The 27,687-nt window shown below is 34.1% G+C and overlaps 2 protein-coding genes across 5 annotated transcripts in view; both read left to right on the plus strand.

Annotated features, from left to right (window-relative positions):
- Window positions 1-27,258, plus strand: part of LOC133195509 (inositol 1,4,5-trisphosphate receptor type 1-like) — a 65,302-nt gene extending 38,044 nt beyond the window's left edge. For 2 of the 4 annotated variants that reach the window (XM_061331369.1, XM_061331368.1), the window contains exons 32-60: window positions 967-1,218; window positions 1,509-1,634; window positions 1,880-2,008; window positions 5,169-5,289; window positions 5,469-5,644; window positions 5,809-5,945; window positions 6,439-6,550; window positions 7,327-7,368; window positions 8,933-9,082; window positions 9,394-9,534; window positions 9,997-10,183; window positions 12,880-13,118; window positions 13,560-13,763; window positions 14,296-14,406; window positions 14,690-14,785; window positions 15,872-15,931; window positions 16,591-16,710; window positions 17,255-17,359; window positions 18,015-18,207; window positions 18,833-18,955; window positions 19,232-19,407; window positions 19,688-19,852; window positions 20,200-20,392; window positions 20,620-20,706; window positions 20,846-20,973; window positions 21,074-21,239; window positions 21,449-21,609; window positions 22,007-22,168; window positions 24,873-27,258. In XM_061331369.1, the coding sequence (XP_061187353.1) occupies window positions 967-1,218; window positions 1,509-1,634; window positions 1,880-2,008; window positions 5,169-5,289; window positions 5,469-5,644; window positions 5,809-5,945; window positions 6,439-6,550; window positions 7,327-7,368; window positions 8,933-9,082; window positions 9,394-9,534; window positions 9,997-10,183; window positions 12,880-13,118; window positions 13,560-13,763; window positions 14,296-14,406; window positions 14,690-14,785; window positions 15,872-15,931; window positions 16,591-16,710; window positions 17,255-17,359; window positions 18,015-18,207; window positions 18,833-18,955; window positions 19,232-19,407; window positions 19,688-19,852; window positions 20,200-20,392; window positions 20,620-20,706; window positions 20,846-20,973; window positions 21,074-21,239; window positions 21,449-21,609; window positions 22,007-22,168; window positions 24,873-24,938 (4,128 nt within the window). In that variant the 3' untranslated portion in view covers window positions 24,939-27,258. The remainder of the gene's footprint in view (window positions 1-966; window positions 1,219-1,508; window positions 1,635-1,879; window positions 2,009-5,168; window positions 5,290-5,468; window positions 5,645-5,808; window positions 5,946-6,438; window positions 6,551-7,326; window positions 7,369-8,932; window positions 9,083-9,393; window positions 9,535-9,996; window positions 10,184-12,879; window positions 13,119-13,559; window positions 13,764-14,295; window positions 14,407-14,689; window positions 14,786-15,871; window positions 15,932-16,590; window positions 16,711-17,254; window positions 17,360-18,014; window positions 18,208-18,832; window positions 18,956-19,231; window positions 19,408-19,687; window positions 19,853-20,199; window positions 20,393-20,619; window positions 20,707-20,845; window positions 20,974-21,073; window positions 21,240-21,448; window positions 21,610-22,006; window positions 22,169-24,872) is intronic. The other 2 variants (XM_061331370.1, XM_061331371.1) reach the window with 1 other exon arrangement.
- The window catches only part of LOC133195512 (inositol 1,4,5-trisphosphate receptor type 1-like), a 37,802-nt gene continuing 27,013 nt past the window's right edge, over window positions 16,899-27,687 (plus strand). The window contains exon 1 of the mRNA XM_061331374.1: window positions 16,899-16,943. The gene's annotated coding sequence lies outside the window, so the exon portion shown is untranslated. The remainder of the gene's footprint in view (window positions 16,944-27,687) is intronic.

The following is a 27,687-nucleotide window of genomic DNA, read 5'->3' on the forward strand; positions in this document are numbered from 1 at the left end:
AGCTATAATCACTACGTTTCTGTATTTTTAGGTGGTGAATGTCGGTGAGGAGGTGCTCCTATTCTACAATGATAAGACCTCCATTAGCTATAATCACTACATTTCTGTATTTTTAGTTGGTGAATGTCGGTGAGGAGGTGCTCCTATTCTACAATGATAAGACCTCCTTTAGTTATAATCACTACAATTCTGTATTTTTAGTTGGTAAATGTCGGTGAGGAGGTCCTCCTTTTCTACAATGATAAGACCTCCATTAGCTATAATCACTACATTTCTGTATTTTTAGTTGGTGAATGTCGGTGAGGAGGTCCTCCTATTCTACAATGATAAGACCTCCATTAGCTATAATCACTACATTTCTGTATTTTTAGTTGGTGAATGTCGGTGAGGAGGTCCTCCTATTCTACAATGATAAGACCTCCTTTAGTTATAATCACTACATTTCTGTATTTTTAGTTGGTGAATGTTGGTGAGGAGGTGCTCCTATTCTACAATGATAAGACCTCCATTAGCTATAATCACTACATTTCTGTATTTTTAGTTGGTAAATGTCGGTGAGGAGGTCCTCCTTTTCTACAATGATAAGACCTCCTTTAGTTATAATCACTACATTTCTGTATTTTTAGTTGGTGAATGTAGGTGAGGAGGTGCTCCTATTCTACAATGATAAGACCTCCATTAGCTATATTCACTACATTTCTGTATTTTTAGTTGGTGAATGTCGGTGAGGAGGTCCTCCTATTCTACAATGATAAGACCTCCATTAGCTATAATCACTACATTTCTGTATTTTTAGTTGGTAAATGTCGGTGAGGAGGTCCTCCTTTTCTACAATGATAAGACCTCCATTAGCTATAATCACTACATTTCTGTATTTTTAGTTGGTGAATGTCGGTGAGGAGGTGCTCCTATTCTACAATGATAAGACCTCCTTTAGTTATAATCACTACATTTCTGTATTTTTAGTTGGTGAATGTCGGTGAGGAGGTCCTCCTATTCTACAATGATAAGACTTCCTTTGAGACCTTTGAGAAGTTGATGCGATCTGAGCACGACCTTTGTGATCCTGCCAGCCCTCTCATCTACCACATTAACCTGGTTCAGCTATTAGCCCTGTGTACAGAGGGAAAAAATGTGTATACCGAGATCAAGTGTCACTCTCTACTCCCATTGGATGATATTGTTAGAGTGGTCACTCATAAGGACTGTATTCCAGAGGTAAGCAGGCACCACTGCCATGTATGATTTTCATTCAGTTGTGCTCAATGTTGTAATGGGTTCTAAAAATAAAATTTCAGACATTTTGGACCAGATCTGTGCTACATGTTATTAATTACATGAGAATTATATTCAATATGAATCCTGTATGCAAGAATAAAGGTATAACAAAGGAGTCTTCATTATAATGTATTTCATGCAGAAAAAGTAAAATTACTTGCATTTAGACAGCAAAGAACAGAATTTGTGTTGATTTTGATATGATTTGTTTGATGCCATTTTATCTGTAGGTGAAGACAGCATACATAAACTTCCTGAACCACTGTTATATTGACACGGAGGTAGAAGTGAAGGAAATCTACACCAGTACTCACATGTGGACACTGTTCCAGGACTTCCTGGATGACATGGGCAGGGTAGGTAACTCTATACAGAAAAAAGCTGTGATCTGTTCATGGGCAGGGGAGATAACTCTTTGTCATATTTATAGAAAACCATTCATATGAGCTTTTCTTTGGTACAAATAAAATTGTTGTGTTACACAATCTATTGTTTGTATTGTCTTGAATCTTTCTACCCTACATTTGTGTGATTTATATACTAGATTTTTAAATGATGTATTGTATGAAAGAGATGTGTAACATAAAGAGTAATTTTGTAGGTTTCAACAGCAACCACGGACAGGAAACACGCAGACCTTGCCCTGGAGAATTACGTGACGGTCACCATAATGAATGTAATAGACACATTCTTCAGCTCACCCTTCTCCGATCAGACAACGACATTACAAGTAAGTTCCATCCCGAAACATAGGAAGCGAATCAGTAGATGTTGGTCTTAATGTAAACAAAGATTATCTCTATAAGTCAGTACTCCTGGTTGTTGTATCTTATATTTGTTCTCTTTTCCTCTATCAGAGATCAGTAAGTATTGGATGTGTTACCCCTCTGTCTGTGTGTGTCAGTGTACATATATATATATTATATATACACAGTCTCTTATTTACTTCTACTTGTCCAGATATCTTTTTTGTTGAAATTGTTTGACTTGAATACTGTATATTTAACGTCATGTCAAGTCCAATGAAATGAAAGAAGTTTCTATAAAAAAAAAATATTCATCAAGGGGGAAGAACCCACATTGTGTTGAAATTTTCTTCTTCTTCGCCTGACTGGAGCTTTAATTTGAGTGCAGAAATAAGAAATTTTAAAAGCCAGAGCATTTCAGTGGACAGTTACAAATACTACAGATTAATTGTTTTAGAGTAGAATTGTTAACTTGTACAAGTGACAAGTCTAAACTTGTAGTGCTTTATTGTTCCAGGATGTATGTACGAATGCAGGTTTTTATTTTCATGCCAGCTAAACATTATCTCGTAGTGAAGCAGAACAAACCAGTCTCTGCTTGTCTATTTAATATCATGTATATTTCATATTTAAACATTAATGATCAGCAATTAAACATTGAGGCCTTTTTCTTTGCATACTTTATCTTGTCTTTTGACAAACTACTAAGACGTAATTTAATGTACCAAGCTATTCTGATCATAGATATTTCTCTTTTAATTTTTCTTCCTTCTTTGCTGAATAGGAAGGGGAGGTACAGTTTATGCCTTCTTCTAAGTCTAGTTATCTCCCTTGAAGTATTAAAATAGCACCTGATACTACAGAACTAGAACTCACACACTACATTATTCTGATGTTAAAGTAGAACTACTAGTGCATAGGATAAATTCAGTCTTTATTCCCCTTTGATGCATTAGTACTGACTTGATTTTACAAAACCAAACACATTGCACTGATTTGTTTAATGTTCTTATTCTCAGTGAAACTAGTCTTCCCTCACACTAGACTTGTATGTAGCCAGAGTAATTCTCCTCTCACTGACCAGCTCACCATTATTAGTTACTATTTGTTCCTTAATTAAATCCACAGAGTGCTTTTCAATTCCCTGCAGCACCACAATCATTTTAATTTATTTAAGAAACGTACTCAGTAAGACATAAGTCAGTAGTTTAAAGGATACATTGATATAATTGTATTTTGAATGTTTAAAGATCAACATGGAAACATGTTATTAGTCTTAATTAATGTCAAATCAATCACTGTGTGCGTCTTATTTGAAATTTGTTTTGTGGTATTTTATAAAGATCCCCTGAGCTAGAGGTTAAAGTGAGCTGTTTTGATAAAAGTTTGTCTTGGCAGTCTGGATGTTTGTTCTATATTTCACCATTGTCATGATTTCAGACTGAATCAACACATCCAGTGTCACTAAGAGTCTGGGTGGATTTTAGTCTTGGCAACTGTCTCTCTGCTTGTTTTGTATGCTCTATATACTGCTCATGACACGGTTTTTAAACATAATCTGTAAAACCAATAGACCACTTTCAACCAAATTTGGCAACATTCTTGATTGAAGAGGATGAAATTTTAATTACATGTAATATGCTCCTTTGAAAGTGAGATTATTGACCAAAAGTTAGGAAGTGAGTACTCTTAAGAACCACTGTGCAAAAAATTGATGTTTTTTATTGTATTAGTGTATTAATAAAGATTATTAAAATTTGGTTCCAAGGGATAGGAATTAAGGAGCCATGGTAGGATATAAAATTTTGTGGTATGTGAGGGGGGAAAAACTGAGAAAGTTTTTCTTCTCAAGAAGAGCAGGACTGCTTGACTTAAATGAGTATACAAGATCCACAGAGATGATATGGAATAAAATTTGTCCAAATCATGGCCCCATTGACAAGGGTTTGTCTTTAAAAGGGAACAACAGATTTGTACAGAATTTAATAGAACAGCAATGTTATTGCAGTAGTTGAAAATTTTACTTCATAATAGTGTAATTTAAAATCATTTTAATCATGGACTTTAGGTTGAGGGCCAAAATAATTCATTGGACATATGGATTTTCATATGTCATTGACAGGAATAGATAGGGGACTCAGGTGAGGGTTGTGGCCCATGGGCCTATATTTATAAATTGTAAATCTATATTAACTACAAGTGTGATACTGATGACAGTGAAAGGGTATGATACAAGTTGTAAGTGTACATGTATATTAAAGTAGGAATTTAAGGTATACTTATGAACATGAAGTATTAGTGAGTGTTTCATGTTTTAGTGTAAAATTGAGATTTGATTGTTAATCTATTATATGTATTGGTTTGATGCTGTATTCTTTATTTTAATCAGAGATGTATAATTATATACTATGGACATGGCTACAGTGCTTTTTGTGGATAATATTCCATGCATTTAATATTATTGCCAGAAAATGGACAATTTATAGGTGTATCTTGTGCATGACTGTGAATTATTTTTGTGATTAACTGCATAAATTATTTGTTTTGTAATTGTTGATAGAAAGAATTGATTTTTCTTTGGATTTAATTTTTTTTTTGAAACTGTATGCTTAGATTGGCCTGCTTTTAAGTTTTATGGAGTTTTTTAACTTGAAGTTAGAATTCTGTTGTTGATGTCAGAAATGTGAAGAATTAATTATAGTGCAGATTGAAACCCCCTGAAATGCATGACCTTGACAAACCTTAATTTGGATTAAGATCTAAAAATCATTTTTGCTTTAGTTTTCTTTATGTTAATGAATGCCCCTAGCTTTTAGCAAATTTTAATAGCACTTTTTAAAAATGTATTTTAATCTAAAATTTATTTGCTTCTTGAACAATACAAGAAAGTTCCATTGTAATGAATTTGACTTGATATTTGATTTTAAATCTTTTGAATGACAAACAGAGTGCTCAGTTTATACAGTCATGTATCTAATATTTCAGAGAATGTGGTTGAATTCTTTTCTTTTTATTTTGATAATACATGTACAGTGTGTATATGCATGCCACAGGGCATTGAAAATTGAATTAAATAAGATTGTATAAAATGTCTGTGATGTTAGAGCAGCCACTAATCTGTCTTTGTGTGGGCGTTTGTTGTAGTCGAGGCAACCTGTGTTTGTAAAGCTGTTACAGGGAGCGTTTCGAGTGTCCGACTGTCCGTGGTTGACCGGCACTCAGAAGTACCACGTGGAGACCTGCATTAAGTGCCTAGCTGACATCGGTAATATCACTGAGTTTTTGTTGTGTTTGGTTATAAATATTTTATTGCTTGAAGATTTCATTGTTTACACAGTGTGTAGAGCATAAGAATCTCATTGACTATATATATCCATGCATTAATTGCACAATAGTTAATTTCCTGTGCAGTGTATAAGAAGATTTCAATTTGTTTATTTACAGCTAAAAACCGAGGAATAGCCATTCCTGTAGACCTGGACAGTCAAGTCAATCAAATGTTTGAGAAATCCAACAATGTGATGAACAAAGCGAAACTATGGATCAATTCAAAACTCAACAAACGCGAGTCTATAGCCTCAGTGTCCAGGGACTATCGCAATATAATTGAGGGTCTACAGGTATAAATTTTGATGTCCTTTTTGCAAGTGAAACCTGGATATTCATACAGGGTCTTTTTTTTTTTTTTTTTAATAAAATGTTTGCCTTCTTTCAATTGATGAATTAATTTTCAGATATAATTTGTTTTATGGTTTGCATTTTTCAATCATAAATTTTGTTTCAGGACATTGTTGTACTGTTGGAGAAGCAGTTACGTCCCCTGGTTCAGGCTGAGTTATCTGTCCTTGTAGATGTGTTACATTGTCCGGAGGCTCTGTTTCCTGCTGGCACTAAGTGTGAGATTGGAGGCTTCATATCAAGGTCAGTTATACATCTTAAATATAATCTTTGCCCCTGTTTTATTTTTTACCCTTTCAACCTTGACTTCAAAATGCTGTAAATTCAACAGATGCAGAGTTATCTTTCTTTTAATACAACTGTGCCTGGGTGAATTTAAAATTGGGGGAAATCATTTGCAAGTGTGAAAGGGTGAAAATATCATGAGGCAAAATTAACTGTATACAGTATAGATATAGTGATTAATCTTTGTTTACTCCAACTGCTTCTTGAATTTTAATTCAGTTATATACTAAAAATTAGTGGACAAATTACTGTACAGTTTATGTTGCACTGATAGTTTCTGCAATTTGTTTTGTTGTTAAACATTAAAGAAGTGCATTTTGCTCTAATTTTTTTAAGTCAATAAATTATGAATTTTAGTGTGATATGGAACTTAGCTATTCTTTTCATGATATTTCTGGTTCACTGAAAGTCTGGATTTTTGTTCTAAATTTCACCGTTGTCATGATTTCAGACTAATTCGGCACACCAAGTGTCTGTTGGAGGAGAAAGAGGAGAGTTTATGTATCAAGGTCCTGCAGACTCTTCGTGAAATGATGACCGTAGACAACGAATACGGAGAAAAGGTAATAGTTATCTCCCATTCAGTTTATAACACTGTAATATGTTCCGCTTTGGAGATATTGTGATTGAAATGTAAATAGTTACAAAATGATTTCTAATCTTAATATTAAAGTGCAGCAATCATATTCCAATCAAGTATTTATGTAAAGATTGAAGAGAGAAGATCATTTCATTTGTGTGACCTTTCATTTGGGGAGGGTTACCTATAGAAGCTAGTAGCAAATCTTAAAATTCTGTGTACACCACTCAAACCTGCACCTCCTCTGTTTTGTGTCATTTACCATAAAATTTATCACTGATAAAATATTTATTTTGAATATACATACTTCTTATATAGAATATGCACATTTAGATATTATTTAAGATATTATTTAGTGATGTCTGTAAATTTAATTAATTTGTTAATCAGCTGTAGGTAAAACAAAAGTAACTATGAATATATTCAGACAAACTTGTGAATTTGTAGGAAATGAGCATTCTCTTAGCTATTATTAATTACTGTAAATCACTTTTTTATTTGTGAGAATTTTATTTACAAATATTTACATGAGACAGTCTGCTCGCTAAAATTTCATTCATTTTCGTGTATAATTTTAATAGCATAGGATATGTACAGCAATAACCTATCTCACAAAAATAAGGTGTCGCAAAAGTTTGGTGATGTACAGTTTCATTTCCCTCTGTTGCTTTATTAAGAATCTTTTTGCACTACAAGTAATGAATTTTTTCCTTTGCGGCATTAATAATTGTGTCTTGTTTGCCATTGCTTTCTCATCAGCTGGATAACAAGACAAAAAAGGAATTAGACGATCATCGCAGGGTAAGATGCATGCTTTAAAGGGGCACATTAAGGGGTGGACTGTTATCATTTATATCTAGACTGTGTTCACTGTGTTCTGTAGGACAGTGTACTGTCCGTAAATATTGAGCCTAGCTTAGCTTTAGCCTTACATTTCATTGTAAAAAAAAAAAAAAAAAAAAAAATGGAAACGATGAGTTTCATTTTTTGTTGTTATTCAGACTAAGCAGTTTCTACAATGTCATGTATATACTTAAGATGTCATTTCTTCACAGCTTCGTGTTTATTGACATATAATGTTTAAATATGAAGACTTCCCCCCATGAAACTTTTTAATAAATAGGTAAAAAAAATAAAGGTTTCACTTTTCAACGGTGAAATTATAACAAGAAAGGATTTTTTTTTCATATGAATGATGCTTATTTCCATAGTTTAAGTCAGGAGTGACCATTTTGACTAATATATAAGGTTTAGTGTATTTGTTGAAACATTTTTTTTCTTCCAGAGCAATGCACACTTAATTCAAGTTTATTGAATTCGGGTTTCTCTTTCACCAAATGTGTAGATTTAGATTTTATTACGCTTTTTTTAATACATAGACTTTCTTACTTCAGATTTTAGTGCACTATTATTATATAACTTGCAGTACTGTAATTTTGTATTATCAAATGTAATATGCATTAAATTCAAAGTAGTATACTGTTAACACCAGCTTGGTATTTTTCCTATTATGAAGCTCACTGAGTTTACCTCTTCATTATGGAACATCTAATATAGATTTGTAGTAATGTAAATAACTCATAGAAAAGGATTTTCAACTCCTAAAAATCTATATAGCCATGATATATCACAATGAATTACTTTTCCCTTACTGGTAATGAATTACTAATAATGGCAGTTAAAATCTGAGATTGAAGGAGATTCATTAGTCAAGATGATACTTTGTTATTTAGCTGAATAACCTTCTACAACGTAGTGTTAAATTTGAAGTATTATACAGTGTAAAAGAATGTGTTACCATATGTTTGTAGCTACTGTTATATACTGTACATATGTCCTTTGTAACTGTTAAATGTAGTCAGATTTCTTCTTCCTTCATTCAGCATTTTCTGGATATATTTGAATACATAAACTGTAAGGCCTGATATCATAGCTAAATATAAACCTTTTTTTATAACTTGAGTACATGTACTACCACGGTAGTTTGATATGGAACAGAATTTCTAGAATCTCGGCATGTTCTGTAGTCTAGTACATGTAACACCAGGTGAATTGTGAATGTCTAATGTAAAATTCTAGTTCTCTTGGTCAACTGTAGATTGAGTTGAGTTTATGGTCACAGTGAAAGAATAAGAAATTAATGTAGCATTAGTTCTTAATGATCTCAACAACAAAAATTAAAAATAAAAGACAAGTGATTTATAAACTCAGCTCATCTGTGTAATATTCTCTCTTTTTGTAGAATCTTTTGATTCAGAATTCAGTCTTATGACATCTTTTGATTTCATTTATTCACACTTTCATCCATTTTATGTCATTGAGTGTACTCAGTTTAACATTATAATACGATGGATTTTCTTTACAGGGAGAGGCCTTGAGACAAAGCCTTTTGGCCCAGTACTACGAGAAGGTCCCCCTCCGAGGTCGAGATGGGGTTGGGGGTAGAGGAGGGGGAGATGGAGGGTCCAGGAATATGGCCTTAGGGAGGGAAAGAAAGTCCCTCACAGAAGTTCAGGTAAACAGTGACATGGGTTTGTACTAAAACTTGATGTGACAGAAATTAAAATAGCAGATATTGTCAAGTGGTGTAGGAATTGCCATTAAAAATGACATGTTTTGGAAAATTTTTGGAAATTATTCCCAGCAAACAATTTATGTACCTGGTGCAGTAAATGGGAAAAAAAAATATGTATTTTGGTCTATGAATTATTTTAAGTCAATTCCTTCTTAAAACCATTAGAATTTTCAAAATATAAATTTTGATAACAGGAGATAGATATAAACGTTCCATGTTTGTATGTTAAATGACTCTGTGTTTGTGTATAGTGTGGGCTAGAGAAAGAGGGAGCAGTGGACCTGATAGTGGATCTGATCATCAGAGAAACAAATAACACCAACAACAAAGTATTCCAGGAGACCGTTAAACTGGGGATAGCCCTACTGGAGGGGGGCAACACAGATATACAGGTAAATATAACAATATAGTACACCAACAACAAAGTATTCCAGGAGACCGTTAAACTGGGGATGGCCCTACTGGAGGGGGGCAACACAGATATACAGGTATATATAACAATATAGTACACCAACAACAAAGTATTCCAGGAGACCGTTAAACTGGGGATAGCCCTACTGGAGGGGGGGGGGGGGGGGGCAACACAGATATACAGGTACTGAGTATATACATATAAATAATGGCAATAGTTAAACAAGGGATAATTACAGTTTGTATTGTCTGTACAGATTTTCCTAGACAAAAATGTTTCACTTGGAATGAAAATGCAGTTTTACATGTACTTCTAATATTATTTCCTTTTGGTGTTCCCTATGCATTTCTCCAGCAATTTACAGTGACTGCCATTATCCCTCTGCCACATGATTTAAGGCTATCAAACAACATCGTCATCCAGATATCCCAATCTTTTCCAGAAATCCATCTACAGAAGATTAACCAAAGATAAGAACTCAGAAACTTTCCTGAGAGTGTTCTATAACAGAATGGTGAAGGCTCGGGAGGAAATCAAAGGCATCACTGTCAACACAGTGGAGAGTGAGAAGAATACAGATGAACAGAAGGAAAACAAAGAGGCAGCCATTCAGCGGAGGAACAGAGGGGGTAAGGAGAGAGGCAATAAAAAGGAAGGAAGAACAGGGAGTTGGAGAGGGGCACTAAGAAGAGAGGAGGAATAGAGGGATTAAGGAGAGGGGCAATAAAAAGGAAGGAAGATTGAGGGAGGTGGTAAGGGATGGGGCACTTAAAGTGAAGGAGGAATGGAGGGGGGAAGGAAAGGGGCACTTAAAGTGAAGGAGGAACAGAGGGGGGTTAGAGGGCACTGAAATTGAGGAGGGACAGAAGGAGTAAGGGGAGGACACACTGAAAGTAAAGGGGGAACAGAGGGGGTAAGAGGAGGGGCATTGAAAAGGAAGGAGGAACAGAGGGGGTAAGGGGAGGGGCACTGGACGTAAAGTAGGAACAGAGGGGGTAAGAGGGGCATTGAAAAGGAAGGAGGAACAGAGGGGGTAAGGGGAGGGGCACTGGATGTAAAGTAGGAACAGAGGGGGTAAGGGGAGGGGCACTGGATGTAAAGTAGGAACAGAGGGGATAAGAGTAAGGACACTGAAAAGGAAGGAGGAACAGAAGGGGTAAGGGGAGGGGCACTGGAAAAAATAGGAATGGGGGTAGGGTTTATGGGGAGGGAAACTAACAATAAAGGAGTGAAATGATATAAATTATAGTAGACTGCCCTGTGATATTAATTAGTCAGACAGACCATTGTTATAAGACTGAAGTGTATGGAATGGAATTATTGTACACTCTCAGTTGACCTTTAATATGAATTATAAAAAATAACCAATATAGCCATGCATATGATTGCTAATTGAATTTCTGTATAAGTTTTCATATTTTTTACCCTCTGATTTTTAGCTCACCTGAGCTGAAAGCTCAAGTGAGCTTTTCTGATCACATTTTGTCTGTAGTCCGTCTGTCCGTCTGTCTAGCTGTCTGTCCGTCCGTCCGTCTGTAAACTTTTCACATTTTCGACTTCTTCTCCAGAACCACTGGGCCAATTTCAACCAAACTTGCCACAAAGCATCCTTGGGTGAAGGGGGTTCGAGTTTTTTCAAATGAAGGGCCACGCCCTCTTCCAAGGGGAGATAATTAAGAATTGGTGAAAATTTGGTGTCGTCTTTTAAAAATCTTCTTCTCAAGAACCATTGTGCCAGAAAAGTTGAAACTTATGTGAAACCTTCATTACATAGTGTAGATTCAAGTTTGTTCAAATCATGACCCCCAGGGGTAGGGTGGGGCCACAATGGGGAATCAAAGTTTTACATAGGAATATATAGGAAAAATCTTAAAAAATCTTCTTCTCAAGAACAACAAAGCCACAATTAGTCATATTGATATGGAATCATCCTGAGGTAGTGTAGATTCAAGTTTGTTGAAATCATGATCTCCAGGGGTAGGGTGAGGCCACAATGGGGGATCAGAGTTTTACATAGGAATATATAGGAAAAATCTTGAAAAATCTTTTTCTCAAGAACAACAAAGCCACAATTAGTCATATTTATATGGAATCATCCTCAGGTAGTGTAAATTCAAGTATGTTCAAATCATGACCCCCGGGGTTAGGGTGGGGCCACAATGGGTGATCAAAGTTTTACATAGGAATATATTGGAAAAATCTTTAAAATACTTCTTCTCAAGAACAACAAAGCCACAATTAGTCATATTGATATGGAATCATCCTCAGGTAGTGTTAATTCAAGTTTGTTCAAATCATGACCCCCGGGGTTAGGGTTGGGCCACAATGGGGGATCAAAGTTTCACATAGGAATATATAGGAAAAATCTTGAAAAATGTTCTTCTTAAGAACAACAAAGGCACAATTAGTCATATTGATATGGAATCATCCTCAGGTAGTGTAGATTCAAATTCGTTCAAATCATGACCCCCAGGGGTAGGGTGGGGTCACAATGGGGGGTCAAATTTTTACATAGGAATATATTGGAAAAATCTTGAAAAATCTTCTTCTCAAGAACAACAAAGCCACAATTAGTCATATTGATATGGAATCATCCTCAGGTAGTGTAGATTCAAGTTTGTTCAAATCATGACCCCCGGGGGTATGGTGGGGCCACAATGGGTCATCAAATTTTTACATAGGAATATATAGAAAAAAATCTTTAAAATCTTTTTCTACAGAACAACAAAGCCACAGTTAGTTATATTGAATATGGAATCATCCTTAAGTAGTGCAGATTCATTTTTTTTTCAAATCATGACCCCTGAGGGTAGGGTGAGGCCACAATGGGGGATCAGAGTTTTACATAGGAATATATAGGAAAAATCTTTAAAAATCTTTTCAAGAACAGAAAAGCCATGATTAGTCATATTGATATGGAAGCATCCAGGTATTGTAGATTCAAGTTTGTTCAAGGCATCCTCCAGTAGTAGGGTGGGGCCATAATGGGGGATCAAAGTTTTACAATAGAACATGTATAGGAAATATCTTTAAAAAATCTTCTTCTCAAGAACAACAAAGCCATGATGAGTCATATTGATATGTAAGCATCCTCAGGTAGTATAGATTCAAGTTTGGTGACAGGCGCTCAAAACTTTACATATGAATATATAGGAGGAAAATCTGCTGATGAAGAACAACAGGGCCATATTGACTCAGGTGAGCATTGTGGCCCATGGGCCTCTTTATTTTCTTTATAATCCCCTATGTTTGGAATGTGCTATTTTGAATAGTGTATTAGCATTGTGGCTTTGCATCTATGTTTCAATGCATATTGTTTATCAAGGTTTAAGGCGATTGGATGGTGAAGATGAGCATGGGGGTCTGCTTCGACTTCGTCGTGCAGCCCGTCAGGGTGAGGAGCAGGAAGAGGGGCGTGGGCCTCACCCTGGGAGTGAGGAAGCTGCTCTAGAGAAAGCCAATAAAGAGAAGGAGGAAAAGAAACTGCCCCCTAATGTGGCTCTGATGAAGTACATTCTACGTTTCCTGCAGCTTCTGTGTGAGAACCACAACTCTGATTTACAGGTGAGGTGATATATTGTACAGGTGAGGTGATATATTGTACAGATGAGGTGATATGGTACAGGTGAGATGATATATTGTACAGGTGAACTGATATATTGTACAGGTGAACTGATATATTGTACAGGTGAGCTGATATTCTACAGGGGGAGGGAGGGTTTATTACCTATGAAAAAGAAAATATAATAAGAAAAAAGGAGAAAACAAGATGGTTTGAAAAATGATTGCATAAAGTTACAATTAACTTTAAATTGTAAAGTAAATTTCATGGAAAAGTAAACTAAAGCAGTCAAAGTGCCATTTGAAATAAACCATAGCATCTATCGAGATTGAAAAAATTAGTAATGGCATTGAAAAAATTAGTAATGGCATTGTATTGTGAACAACGGTAACACCAACATATAGTTAGAAAGATAAGGGCATGATTTTTTTTAACCTTTATAGAATTTTTTGAGACACCAAGCAAACCATGCTAAACCCTACAATTTGATTTGTGAGACGCTGCAGTTTCTGGACTCGATCTGTGGCAGTACGACAGGCGGACTGGGACTGCTGGGACTGTACATCAACGAACACAATGTAGACCTCATCATACAGGCTCTTACTAGTCTGACAGAGTACTGTCAGGGACCCTGTCACGAAAACCAGGTATAACACAGGTTATACAAACAAAATATAACACAGCCATGTCAACCAGGTATAACACAGGTTATACAAACAAAATATAACACAGCCATGACAACCAGGTATAACACAGGTTATACAAACAAAATATAACACAGCCATGACAACCAGGTGTAACACAGGTTATACAAACAAAATATAACACAGCCATGACAACCAGGTATAACACAGGTTATACAAACAAAATATAACACAGACATGACAACCAGGTATATCACAGGTTACATGACAACCAGGTATAACACAGGTTATGCAAACAAAATATAACACAGCCATGTTACATGAAAACCAGGTATAACACAGGTTATACAAACAAATTATAACACAGACATGACAACCAGGTATAACACAGGTTATACGAACAAAATATAACACAGCCATGATACATGACAGCCATATATAACACAGGTGTAACACGGATTTAACATATGTTGAATGTTTTGTAAAATAGTGAGTTGCTGGAATAAATGATCTGAATATATTGAATGTTTTGTAGAATGCCATAGCTATGCATGAGAGTAACGGAATAGACATCATTATAGCGCTGCTGTTGAATGAAATCAACCCTCTGGGAAAAAACAAACTGGCTCTAGTACTGGAGCTCAAGGTAGGCGGCAGAAACAAGCAGGGATACAAGGAGTCTGTGAAAGGGATTTATTGTAACAACATTATTCTATTAACTACCACAAGATCATTCTTAATACTGATTTATTGTAACAGCAGAGTTCATAGTTGTGTCCGAGTTTGCTTTTAAGTCACCATCAAATATGTAGTTCATTTGGAAGAGTTTTCTCAACATAAGGTTTCTGTGGTAAAATAAGGAATGTGTTTGGTTTTTTTTTTATAGAAACTTGAACTGGAAATGTCTAAAATCTAATTTTATGTTGTAGAATAACGCCTCCAAGTGTCTATTGGCTATTATGGAGAGTCGACATGACAGTGAGAATGCTGAGAGAATTTTATACAACATGAATCCAAAACAACTGGTAAACTGTACACTGTATTTATTCAGTAATGCCAGTTTTTCTTAACATGCTTTATATAATATACTTACAGCAAATTTAATTTTTATTTGTCCAAGAAATTTGAAAATGAATTTAAATTTACACATATTTTCATTTGTCATTTAAATTTGATTTTTTTAAGCTTTGTATTGTAACACAATAATATACCTCTGTTTAACTATGTATTAACCCAATCTTATGTTGTTTTGTTTGATTCAAAATAATACTGCTTGCTTAATTGTTTAATAACATACACATATCATAGTATATAAAATGAAAACCAAGAATATTATACATTATTAATTGAAGAAATAGTTACATATTATTAGTACACAGTCATATTTGATACCTATCTAAAGAAATGATTCAATCTTTTATGATTTTTAGGAATTCATAGTGTAGTGAATTGGGGTTTAGATCAAATTATGAGTTTTTCTAGACAAAAGTGTAAAAAAAAAAAAAAAAAAAAAAAAAAAAAAATTAAACTGAGTAATCTTACTGAATCTATAGTTAATCTAGATTTCCACCAAGTGAACCCAATCTCTGCTTGGTTGATAAAACTGAATTTTATAGCCATGCATTAAACCTGTGGGCACATTCCAGGCACATTTCTGGATGTCGGTGAATCAGAGTTGGTAAAAATTGTAAAATTTTAAAACAGAGATCTGTCTATTAAAATTTAATTTCAAAACTCCCATTTAGAGTTTAAAAATATAAAATAGATTTCTGTAGAAAAAAAATTATTAGATGTTGTAAGTATCTAGTAACTTTAATTTGGTGGTTAAACAAATATCACTTTTGAATGAGTCTGAGCTAGAAGAACCAGACAAAAATTGTTTTGAAGAATTATGACACAAAATCTGATGAATTTCTAGCCTTAAATTTTTTAAAAATAAGTTGTTGACAAAACAAAGTAAGCTTTTTGTTTCAGTGACCATAACATTTTCTCTGTTTTTTATTGTCATAAATGAATAAGAAAAAATTATAGCTTAATATATAAAGAGAGGGAAGTTGTGTAACTCCTGTGTGACTGTGTGACAGAGTGATGTCCCTTGTTACTCCTGACAGGTGGAGTCATTAGGTGTGGTCTTTAAGCTGGCTACACAGGATGGATCAGTTGTCTCCAAGGTCAACAATAACACCCTGTAGCTCTCTGCATTTTATCTGGCATGGTCCTATGTAGAATTTTATTTTACGTCTCTTTTTTATGGTTTATCATGAAATGCATTGATGTGGTTTTTTGATTTTTGTTGATGATTTATTTTTAATTAACTCTCTTGAGAATTATGGAGTGGTGCCATTCTGTTTTCAGGCATAATTTGAAAAAAAAGTTTATATGTCGGTTTGTAAATCTTGCAGTTGTATCATTACTATATAATAGTATCTGTATTTTGTTTGTACATTGTATCTTTCACTTATTTTTTACATTAAAAAAAAAAAATTACATGTATTTCATTATGCATAATTATTTTTGTCTGTGCCTCATTTTCAAATTGCATTATTTACGACTATTTAGTGTAGTATTTTCATTTCATCACTTTATCTAATACACTTTCATTTAATAGATTCTGAAGTAACATTACCTAATCCGTTATATATAATTATATATCAATTATATTAACAAATAATTACCAATTAAAATCTGTTTTATTTACTTCAACATTGGCAATATTTCCATTCTGCTAACACAATAACTATGGTTTATTTGCCATCATTAACAATCCTGTACTGTTGATGTTTGTCACTACTGAAATGTTGTGTTTAATTACTGACTTCTGATCATTTAGGTTGACATCGCCAAGAATGCGTTCCACCAGGAAGCATCGATTGATGATGATGATGAAGAAGAGGGAAAAGAGGCGTCGCCCAAAGACGTGGGCCACAATATCTATATCCTGGCCACACAGGTAAGAGGGAGGTGTCACATAAAGACATGGGTCACAATATCTATATCCTGGCCACACAGGTAAGAGAGAGGGGTCACATCAAGATGTGGGACACAATATCTATATCCTGGCCACACAGGTAAGAAGGTGTCACCCAAAGACGTGGGCCACAATATCTATATCCTGGCCACACAGGTAAGAGAGAGGTGTCACCCAAAGACGTGGGACACAATATCTATACCCTGGCCACACAGGTAAGAAGGTGTCACCCAAAGACGTGGGCCACTATATCTATATCCTGGCCACACAGGTAAGGAAGAGGCATCGCCCTAAGATATGGGCCACAATATCTATATCCTGGCCACACAGGTAAGGAAGAGGCATTGCCCAAAGATGTGGGCCACAATATCTATATCCTGGCCACACAGGTAAGAGGGAGGTGTCACATAAAGAAATAATAATTGGCTAATGGACACATTTTTGAAATATAATAAATCACGGTACATTTCACATGACCATCAATCAAAGAGACCATGTTTAATTTGTATGTTTTCTTTATTGGTAGTTGTCCTTACACAGTGAGAGGTTGGCCCATCTGTTGAAGCCTAGTGGTGACTTATGGGGAGACCAGGCTTTGGAGTTCTATGAGAAACACACAGCTCAGATAGAGGTACACAAATCAAATCTACAGTATCATTGAGTTACCTGCAGTGACTACAATTTCATCCCTTAAATTTTTCATACAAATGATTGTTTTAAGGTCAAGATCTAGTAAATGAAAGGTGCCTACACATTTTTCAAATTTGAGGGGCGAGTTCTTTTAATGATCCTTTATAGCTTAGTAAAATAAGGTGTATCGGGACATAATTTTTAGGTAAACTCACCGAAAAAACAATTTAAACTGTCATTTTCAATGAAAAATGAAGAAAGTCAGGTATACATTTCAGAGTTTTTTCCATCTCAGAAAAAGGAAATGTATCAATATTGCCCACAGTCTCTCAGAAAACAGTTTTTCGTATCTTCTTGACCTCTACTTTAAAATGATATTTAATTGAATATAGGTATCGGGGTTACTTTTGAAATGATTTCAAATTGAATTCCATGAAAATGCTTCATTTTCTACATAATTCTATTACAGCCATGAAGTACGGGAAAAATTAAGTTTAAATTAACTATGACGTCATAATGGATCTAGCTTCAGAAAGACAGTCTAAACTCATTTACACATGTTACTAGATCTTTACCTTAAGTAAATTATAAGAATGTTCATTTTGAAATTTAAATGTATTGGTAAGAGAATATATCAAAGTTGAATTTCTGAACAGATTGTGAGACAGGACAGATCTATGGAGAGAATCGTGTTTCCGATTCCCGAGATCTGTGAGTATCTCACGGAGGAGACAAAGACTCGTATTTACTACACCACCGAGCGAGACGAGCAGGGCAGTAAAGTGGCCGACTTCTTTGAGAAAGTGGAGGATATGTTTGCTGAGATGAGGTGGCAGAAAAAACTGAGGGGTGGGTCATGTTATAATTGTCAAGTAATTTATATTGAGAATGTAATCATAAAATCCAAAAACTCATCTCATTTCTTACAGTATATTATCTAAATAAAGAGCATTAGATTTGTGAAAAGGATGAAATTTTCTTCTGTTGAATACATCATATTTCCATTGTATTTATGTCCATTTTTTTCTTTCCACTACATTTTTGTAATTTGAAGCCATTATTATTGAATTGTAAAGACCTTTCTATGATTAAGTTCAATGCTCACCACAGAATTTTCGAAGTAATTATTGTTGAATTGTAAGAGGTAATGACCTCTTCTATGTTAATTAAGGTCAAGGTCACTGCAATACAGTTTAGCCAGTGTTCTTCTACATGCGTTTTCATGTACATGTAGACATTTGGAACAGTTACTGCTCTTTGTATTGTTATTCACATGTACATGTTATTTTGAATTCATTAAAGTTTGCAGTCAGTGTACAACTTTTGTTTTCATGGCCTTTACCTGTCTTAATTCAGAGGTCAAATGTATAATTTATCAAACCCTTATCTGAACAAATTTTGTTGTATTGTTCTGTTAATTTTTGTTTAGCTTACCCTTAACTGTCCTAATTTAGCACGTCTTTTCTTTATTTAGCTAACCCCTACCTGTCGTGGTTCAGTAGTCACATGTCGTTATGGAGCAGCATCACCTTCCAGTTTGCTGTGCTCCTCAACTTCTTAGTGGCGTTCTTCTACCCATTTACAGAGGTCAAGAAAGGTACGTACTAGAGAGGTCTGAATAATTCAGCTTCAGAATTGGAAAACAGAAAATTTTAGTGATACTTAAATTACTGTTGTGATTATTCTGTAACAGATGAAAATTTGCAATGAATGTCATTTATACTGAAACAGGAATTTCTAAGTTATTAAGTCTGCAATTATTTTCCCTGAGAGAAGTGATTAATTCATTTTCCATGAATTAAAAAAGTTAATGGAAGTATGAAGAATTACATGTGTTGAAGTCTTAACAATTTTCTTTCACATAATTCTGCAGAACTGGACCCTAAGCTTTCTGGTTTGATCTGGACAGCCATGTTTGGTTCCCTGGCTCTGGTGACTATGGTGGGGGTCAATCCAGCAGCAATTAGGACATTTTTTATTTCCACAATTTTCCGGTTTATTTTCTCTGTGGGGCTGGACACTACACTGTGGTTATTAGGCGCTATTAATGTAAGTATTTATCTGATGATGTCTGGCATGAAGTTATCTTAAAGTTTATAATTTGTAATATAACCTTCTGTGTTTCAAATGGCAGATGTTAACCTAACTTTTTGAAATATTGGATGAGAGTGAGGAAAAGGTTTGAAATAGATATTTTCTTAAATTGTTCATGATTTAAGCATTTCAGACTTGAGACATAAATTCATGCATCTTAAGACAATTTCTTGTGTAAATAAATCACCACCATTATTTTTGATAGTAAATAAAGGTATATGATTTTTTTTAACAGGTGATAAACAAAGGTATATTTTTGATAAGTATGATGGGAAATCAAGGGACGTTCACAAAGCTCCCCCGACAGGTGCTAACAGACTTCAGATTCATGTACCACATCATCTATTTAGTGTTTTGTATCTTAGGACTGTGTGTTCACGAATTCTTCTATAGTATATTGGTAAGGCCTAAATATCAAAAGGAAACTGATATATATATATATATATATAAGTATATATATATACAATAAGTCATTGAAATTTATCATAACTCCCATAACGAATATATAGTTAATTTAGAAAAGAGTAATATATATCAGAAAATCAAAATATACTGTATTTATGTAGTAGTATTAGAAGAATTTGAATTTTTTTACTCTTTTGTAAATATATGGAACATGCAACGTTAATAAGGTGATTTTCTCTTATGTGCAGTTTGCAGCACAATACACTACTGACTTGTGGCTCAGAGTTTTTTTTTTGAAGACTGTATTGTATAGTTACAGTTTGTATTTGTATACTGTTATAGTTACTGGATGTGATCAACAGAGAGGAGACATTATGGAATGTGATTAAATCAGTGACTAAGAATGGCCGCTCTATCATCCTGACAGCAGTACTGGCAGTCATCATTATCTATTTGTTCTCCATCATTGGCTACATTTGTTTCCAGGACGACTTCCTGTTGGAGGTCGACCCCATACCACAACTGATAGGGGAAGGTATCAAAAGTTTAAAATTTGTAAAATTCATGTCTGTTTTCTCTATATCCAACACAGGTTTTACAGTCACAATTCAGGCATACATTTACATTTATAAAGTCTAGGAATAGTGTCTTACATTTTGAATTCTTATTAAATGGAATTTTTAGTGAGTAATTTTCCTGTAATGAATGAACAAAAGCACCCATGTTTATCTCTATCACCTCTTTATGTTTTGTTGTTTTTAGCAGTGAATGATACAGATAATGGTACATGTGAGAGTCAGAACTGTAGTGCTGTAACAGAAGGTGTCAGATCAACCCAGGATGTGTCAGGTGGGTGTCAGGATGTCAAATAAATACTCAAACAAAATTTTTGCACCGCTCACGTAGATTGACAAGACACCCTTTGAAAATTGTTTCCATTATAGCATGTAGAAGAAAAAATTATCATCATTCCTATATTTTTTGGCAGCTGACACAACAGAGGATGGTAAACAGAGGGTTTGTGACTCCCTGATTATGTGTATCCTGACCTCCCTCAACCATGGCCTCAGGAACGGCGGGGGGATCGGTGACCTGCTCAGAAAACCAGACATCAGGGTATTTATACACATAGAAATTCTATCCTCACATGATGTTAAGTACTGCTAATAAAATGTACTGACAAATAAAAATTAAATAACTTCTGACTATATTGTAGGAGAACCTGTTTGTGGCCCGAGTCGTGTATGATCTTCTCTTCTTCTTCATCGTTATCATTATCGTCCTTAACCTCATTTTTGGTGTCATCATCGACACGTTTGCTGATCTCAGGAGTGAAAAGCAGCAAAAAGATGAAATTCTCAAAAATACTTGTTTTGTTTGTGGTAAGTTTTCAGTTTAATTTTAGTTCTTATGCAAATATACATGTACATGTATATTGTAATTTCATTTCAAACATACTGGAAGTTTTCAAGTTTTGCAATTGATGATAAAATTCTTTAATATTAAAACCATTAACTAGTATATTTATTTAGCATTCTAAACATGGATAAAAAAAAGTAAGTTCTACTGGTTTTTTTTTTTTTTTTTTCAGGACTAAATCGAAGTAATTTTGACAATAAATCGGTTTCTTTTGATGAACACAAATCAAAGGAACACAATATGTGGCATTACCTAAACTTTATTGTCCTTGTCAAGGTCAAGGATCATACAGAATTTACTGGACCAGAGAGCTACGTGTACCAGATGGTCAAGGTAGTCTCTCATTATGTATCAGATGGTCCATGGATCTTTAGTGCTTACAATTGAATTTCTTCAGAAACTAAATGAATCGATTTTATGGCAACTTGATGTTAATTTAAATCTTGAATATGCTGTAAACATATTACATTTGGCTGTGTATCCTTTTAAGCACCTTTGATAAAAGGACAACTTCTGCTAATTCAAGTACAAAGCTTAATGTCTTGCAAATATATGCACACAAAAATGAGAAAGCTAAGAAATGCACTTAATTTAATCTACAGTAATGTTCAAAAATACATTTCCGTCATTTATAGTACTTGCTAAATATAATAGATTTACTGGATCATCTGTTCATAATAATTTTCATTGAGAAGACATAATGCGTTAGTATTTTTGATTGGCTTTGTAGGAGAAAAATTTGGACTGGTTCCCCAGAATGCGAGCGATGTCTCTGACGGCGGAAGACAGCGAGGGAGAACAAAGTGATTACCGAAATCTACAGGCTCAGCTCGACGCTACAAATCGACTGGTCAAGAACCTGTCTAAACAGCTCACCGACTTAAAGGAACAGGTTAGTGATCAATATGATACAAACCAACTGGCCAAGAACTAAACAGCTTGACTGACTTATCGCTAATCTTGCTTGAAAGTATACACTACGACGGAAATAGTGATGCGTTGAGTGACAACACTGTTGGATCTGCCTGAAATGCAATTGAATCTGACTGACATACCATTGCGAAATCCAACAAAGAATCTGATTGGTGCATTTTTTCTAGGTCCGCCTACATTCTCAAATGTATTGCCGAAAATGTGGAATGTTTCCAAGAAAGATAGAAAAACGGGCAAAAAAGCTGAAGTATTTTCTTTTTGGTGAATAAGTGGGACGATGCAATACCTTATTAAAAGATTGTGAGTGTTGGTAATCCGTAAAATAAAATCTCTGAAGGACTGGCAGGAGTTGACTTCATATATCTGTACATGTACACCGGGGCATATTTCTGCGATTGAAAAACACGGCCGTTTTTCCCTCGTTTTCTTCTTCAGTACATCAATAGAATTAAACGTACTAATATATAGGTCCCTGGATTCGGTGGATATATATTTTTGATTATTTATTTTTAACATGTAAGTATATATGATATTTATTATTTTATAATGAATACATAAATAATGTTCGCCATTACAGTAAAAATTGCACTGAAAAAACACAAGTATTTCGAGTTTTCTAGCGCTTGTTTATTGCCATGACGGCCGTTAAAATGGGTATGCAGTAGCACACGCACATTTGAAACATGGTATTTTCGACAGTTGTGGCAATAAAACAGTAACATTTTGAATAATTCCGATGTTTCACGTGTGTTTTACCAGCTATGAATACACTTTTTCAATAACAAATGCTCCGGTATCAGTTGGGTATGCTAAATACAATAATACCCGAATTTTCAATTTGCTTGGTTTTGCATACACAATATGTAAAGCTCACTTGTTCACAATCACTAGGGACTGAAACATAGAGAAAAAGATTTTTAGTGCGCCGAAAAGTGTCACAGACTATTCAATTTTAACGAACGCCGAAAATGGAAAATGTCGTCAATTTATTGCAGAGGAAATCGGCAGATACTTGTAGGATAAAACAGTTTTTGTCATTGAACAATACATGTACCGTATGTGAAAGGAATGTCACATGCTGAAATATGATTTTCTGGTTTGTTTCTTTTTTTTTTTTTAGTTCAAAAGTCAACATCAGTTTTTGACCATCAAACATGGCTATTGGCTAGACCGTTGGACGCTTTCCAACTATATGTAGGCAAAGGATACCCACGAGAGTGGGCGGGTCCTAATCAACCAATTAAAACGCATGTTTTATAAAATGTAACTGGTGATTCAAATTGTTCAATTGTCAAATCAAATAGCGTCATCACTCAACGCAACGCAATTTCGGTCGAAGTGTAAACTTTCAAGCGAGATTTGCGATAAAGGAACAGGTTAGTGATCAGTATGATACAAACCAACTGGTCAAGACCCTTTCTAAGCAGATGATTGACTTAAAGGATCAGGTTATTGGTCAATGTTACAGACTGGTCAAAAATTCTATCTAAACAACTGACTGACGTAAAGGAACAGGTAAGTGGTCAAAATGATACACATCGACTGGTCAAGAACCTATCTAAACAGGTGACTTTGATCACCTATTGTGGCCCCACTGTACAGCCAAATGCCATGATTTGAAGAAACTTGAACCTATACTTCCTTAGGATGTTTCCATATAAAATGACTAATATATTCATAGCTTTGCTGTTCTTGAAAATTCTTGAGATGATTTTTTAAAGATATTTCCAATATATTCCCATGTAAAACTTTGCCCATTGTGGCCCCATCTTATTCCCTGGGGTCATGATTTGAACAAACTTCAATCTTCACTATTTAATGAAGATTTCACATAATTTTCATCTGTCATCTATCTGAGGATGCTTCCTTATAAATATCACTACTCATGACCTTGCTGTTCTTGAGCATGAGATTTTTTAAAAGATTTTTGCTATAAATTCCTATGTAAAACATTTTTTGCCTATATTTTTTAGCCTCTCCCTAGCCCCAGTAGTAATGATTTAAGCAAACTTGAATCTACACTGTATACTGAAGATTTCACATAAGTTTCATCTTTTCTGGCCCAACTTGTTTATTGAGAAGATTTTTAAAAGATGCCATTAAATTTTCAATTATTCTTAATTATCTCCCCTTGAAAAAGGAGTGGCCCTTCAATTGAAGAAACTTGAATCCCTTTCACCTAAGGATGATTTGTGTAAAGTTTGGCTGATATTGGCTTAATGGTTCTCAAGAAGAAGTCGAAAATGGAAAAGTTTACAGATGAAACACATCAGATGACGGATGTCGGCAACTCTTCTATTACATGTAGAAAAGCTCACTTGAGCCTTTTGGATCAGATGAGCTAAAAAAGAGTTACCTATTTATACTTGTACATGATTTATAAAACATCATTAAACTGTATTTTGTAGATATCACTACTCGTGACCTTGCTGTTCTTGAGAAAGAGATTTTTTAAAGATTTTTGCTATAAATTCCTATGTAAAACATTTTTCGCCTATATTTTTTAGCCTCTCCCTAGCCCCAGGAGTAATGATTTAAGCAGACTTGAATCTACACTGTATACTGAAGATTTCACATAAGTTTCATCTTTTCTGGCCCAACTTGTTTATTGAGAAGATTTTTAAAAGATGATTTATAAAACATCATTAAACTGTATTTTGTAGATGACAGAACAGATTAAACAGAAGAAAAGAACAAAGTTTTTGACATCTGCTACATTGAACATGTAGAACTTGACTCATGGTGCTTTTGAATTGATTTCACAACTGCCACATCGAACATAGAGAACTTGCCACTCGGTGCTTTGAGTAGCAACTCTTAAGCATATCAAGAGATCTGAATTCAGAAACCACCACCATTATAGACCCTTGTCATTTCATGTTAGATGTAACCATTTCATTCGTGAATTTAGTGAACATTTTGTAATTGTAAATTGGTAATATTTGTTATATTTATAATCAAACAGAGACTTTCACTTTGTTTTAACATTGTTAAAATTTTTCAGATTAAGAAGAAGTGATTACATTGTATATCGTGTGATGAAATATTTTTTGGATATTTACAATGAAAGCTTGACCATGTTGACTGTAGTAATGAATTCTTAGATTTATTGAAATTTGCCAAAAAATGCATGTAGTGCAATGAAACAGAGAAATGGCAGCTTTTTGACAGCAGCATGCAGGCCTTTTATATTTACTAACTAGGTAATTCTTCTAAGAAAACCAGCAACTTATGAATAATAATTCAAAGTGTAGCATATATTTTAGATCTCTCTTTAATTTTACAGTGTAAAGTACGTTGGGTATTTTAAAAACTCATAAAAATGTCCTTTTGTCCATTCCATTAACAGATTCTTTTTATTGTAAGGCATATAACACATACTATTAGACTAATTTGATATGCATTAAAAATCATCACAAATCTAATGCTGGTAGACATGCATGTTATCAATGATCATAATTTGAGGTAACGTGTACAGCATTGTTATAGAAATCTTTGTTCCTGACAAATTCCTTAGATCACCTCTCAGATATTTATTTATATGCAATAGGATGTAAGAAATATAGGGACCTGGTCAGATCCAGATCTAAAGCCATTAATTATCAATAATTATCAATGATATTTGCATGATTTAGTTAACATACACATAAAACCTTTATGTTCGCCAAAAGTTTGCTCTCAATGAATTTTCCTTTAAATCCTATAAATGCTGACATACGCATATTTCTAATGCCAGTTACATAAAGAGTAGAAACAGAATTTTACTTAGTTTATAAGACTCTTGTATAAGAATGAAAGTCACTTAACATAATTAGACATATAGTGTGTTTCTTGTATAATTAAGAATTATACATTTATGTGACACTTACACAAGTTATTCTTTCTATATAATATATACATGTAGAATTAAAACATAGGCTAAGCTGCCGTGGTTCTATTTAGTATTCCAATGTTTAATAAGGCATTTATGTACATGTACTTATTTGTAATTTCTGATGAATTATATAAACATTTTTGTGTGCCTACATTTGATTTTGTTAACAAATGAAATAGACTTTCCTTAACACAGTGTGTAAGGCAAATGAAGTGCTTAAGAAACAAACTGTAAGTAATCTGTGATAGCTGAGGTTATAAGAATATAAGTCTATATACATTTATATTTAAATATTTATGACTATTATATAATGAAGTCTGTGTACATTTCTGTATTGTCATGTGATTAAGGATTTTTTTCAAAGATTTATTGTAACTGTTAATCTATGAGTTAAAAAGGATTTTGTTGTAATTTTGTTCTGAAGAATGTTTTGTAATTAACTTAATACAAATTTAAGAGTTTTAAATTATGTTTGTCCTAAAAAAAAAAATATCCACATATTTCTTTTAAATTAGTATGATGGAACTTAGAACTTCATGCATTTAGGTGTTTCTTCTGATGAAGATAAACAAAGAAATGGCATTTCATGTACAGAACGTATTTTGATTTGAATACGGTATGTGTACTTAAAAAAGCGGGCTTCATATTTTAGCGGCTTTGATGCAGAGAACAATGCTGTAATTCATGAATCCGCTAAGAAATCATGTATAAATACAATATACAGCACGGATGTGTATAATGCTAATTCATGATTTCTCCAACAACTCCATACCCAGTGATTGCGCTAAATTTTGAATATGCCAGTTTATGTACACATACAGTAACTGATTTAACCAATTTAAATGCAGAACTTGATATTATTTGATGTTAATACTTTCAGTGTATGATTCTAGATTGTTTAGAATTCAAAAAGTATTTTTGCCTTATAATTTGGATTTCAAAAACAGGCACTTGCTATTTGGCTTTTAAAATTGATTGGATTAGATATAATAATTGAACATTTATGTTAATATGTTAATTTACATAGTAATTTCTCCTCTGTTTCATATTTCCTGCCCCCCCCCCCCCCCCCCCCCAACTATAAATGTGAGTGTATTGTTAGATCTGGTTGAAGTATCTCAAATGTCATGGTTTTCGTTTTGTCAGAAAACACCATTAAATGCATTTCCACCTTTGTTACGTGTTTCTTTATTATTATATATATATAGTTGTACAAAAAAATGTAAATTGAAGCTGCATTAAGACTATATGGACTGTTGATAGCTCAGAGGTTAAAGCACCTTACTAGTAAAGCAGGGGCCATAGCAAAAATAATTGTAACAAAAAAAAAAAAAAAAAAATAAAATAACCAAACTGAGGAAAGTGGATCTTATGTTCTCCTTCGTTTCACTCATCTGAACATAAAATATTTCTATTCTAAGTATTTTAGAGAATAAACAACAGAACACAGACATAAAATATGTGTTGAGCGCCTATCAATCAGTTCTACAAGAAAGGTTTTGAATATGTTAACCAGCAAAAGAAGTTAAAGTCTATCTGGAATACTGTTGGTAGCTGCTGCAGTTGCTGTGTAAATCGTACTCACCGACACTTGTAAGAGCGTC

This window comes from Saccostrea echinata, unplaced genomic scaffold (assembly GCF_033153115.1).
Source record: "Saccostrea echinata isolate AGI-Se365-2 ecotype Australia unplaced genomic scaffold, CSIRO_AGI_Sech_v1 ptg000029l, whole genome shotgun sequence".
NCBI lineage: Eukaryota > Metazoa > Mollusca > Bivalvia > Ostreida > Ostreidae > Saccostrea > Saccostrea echinata.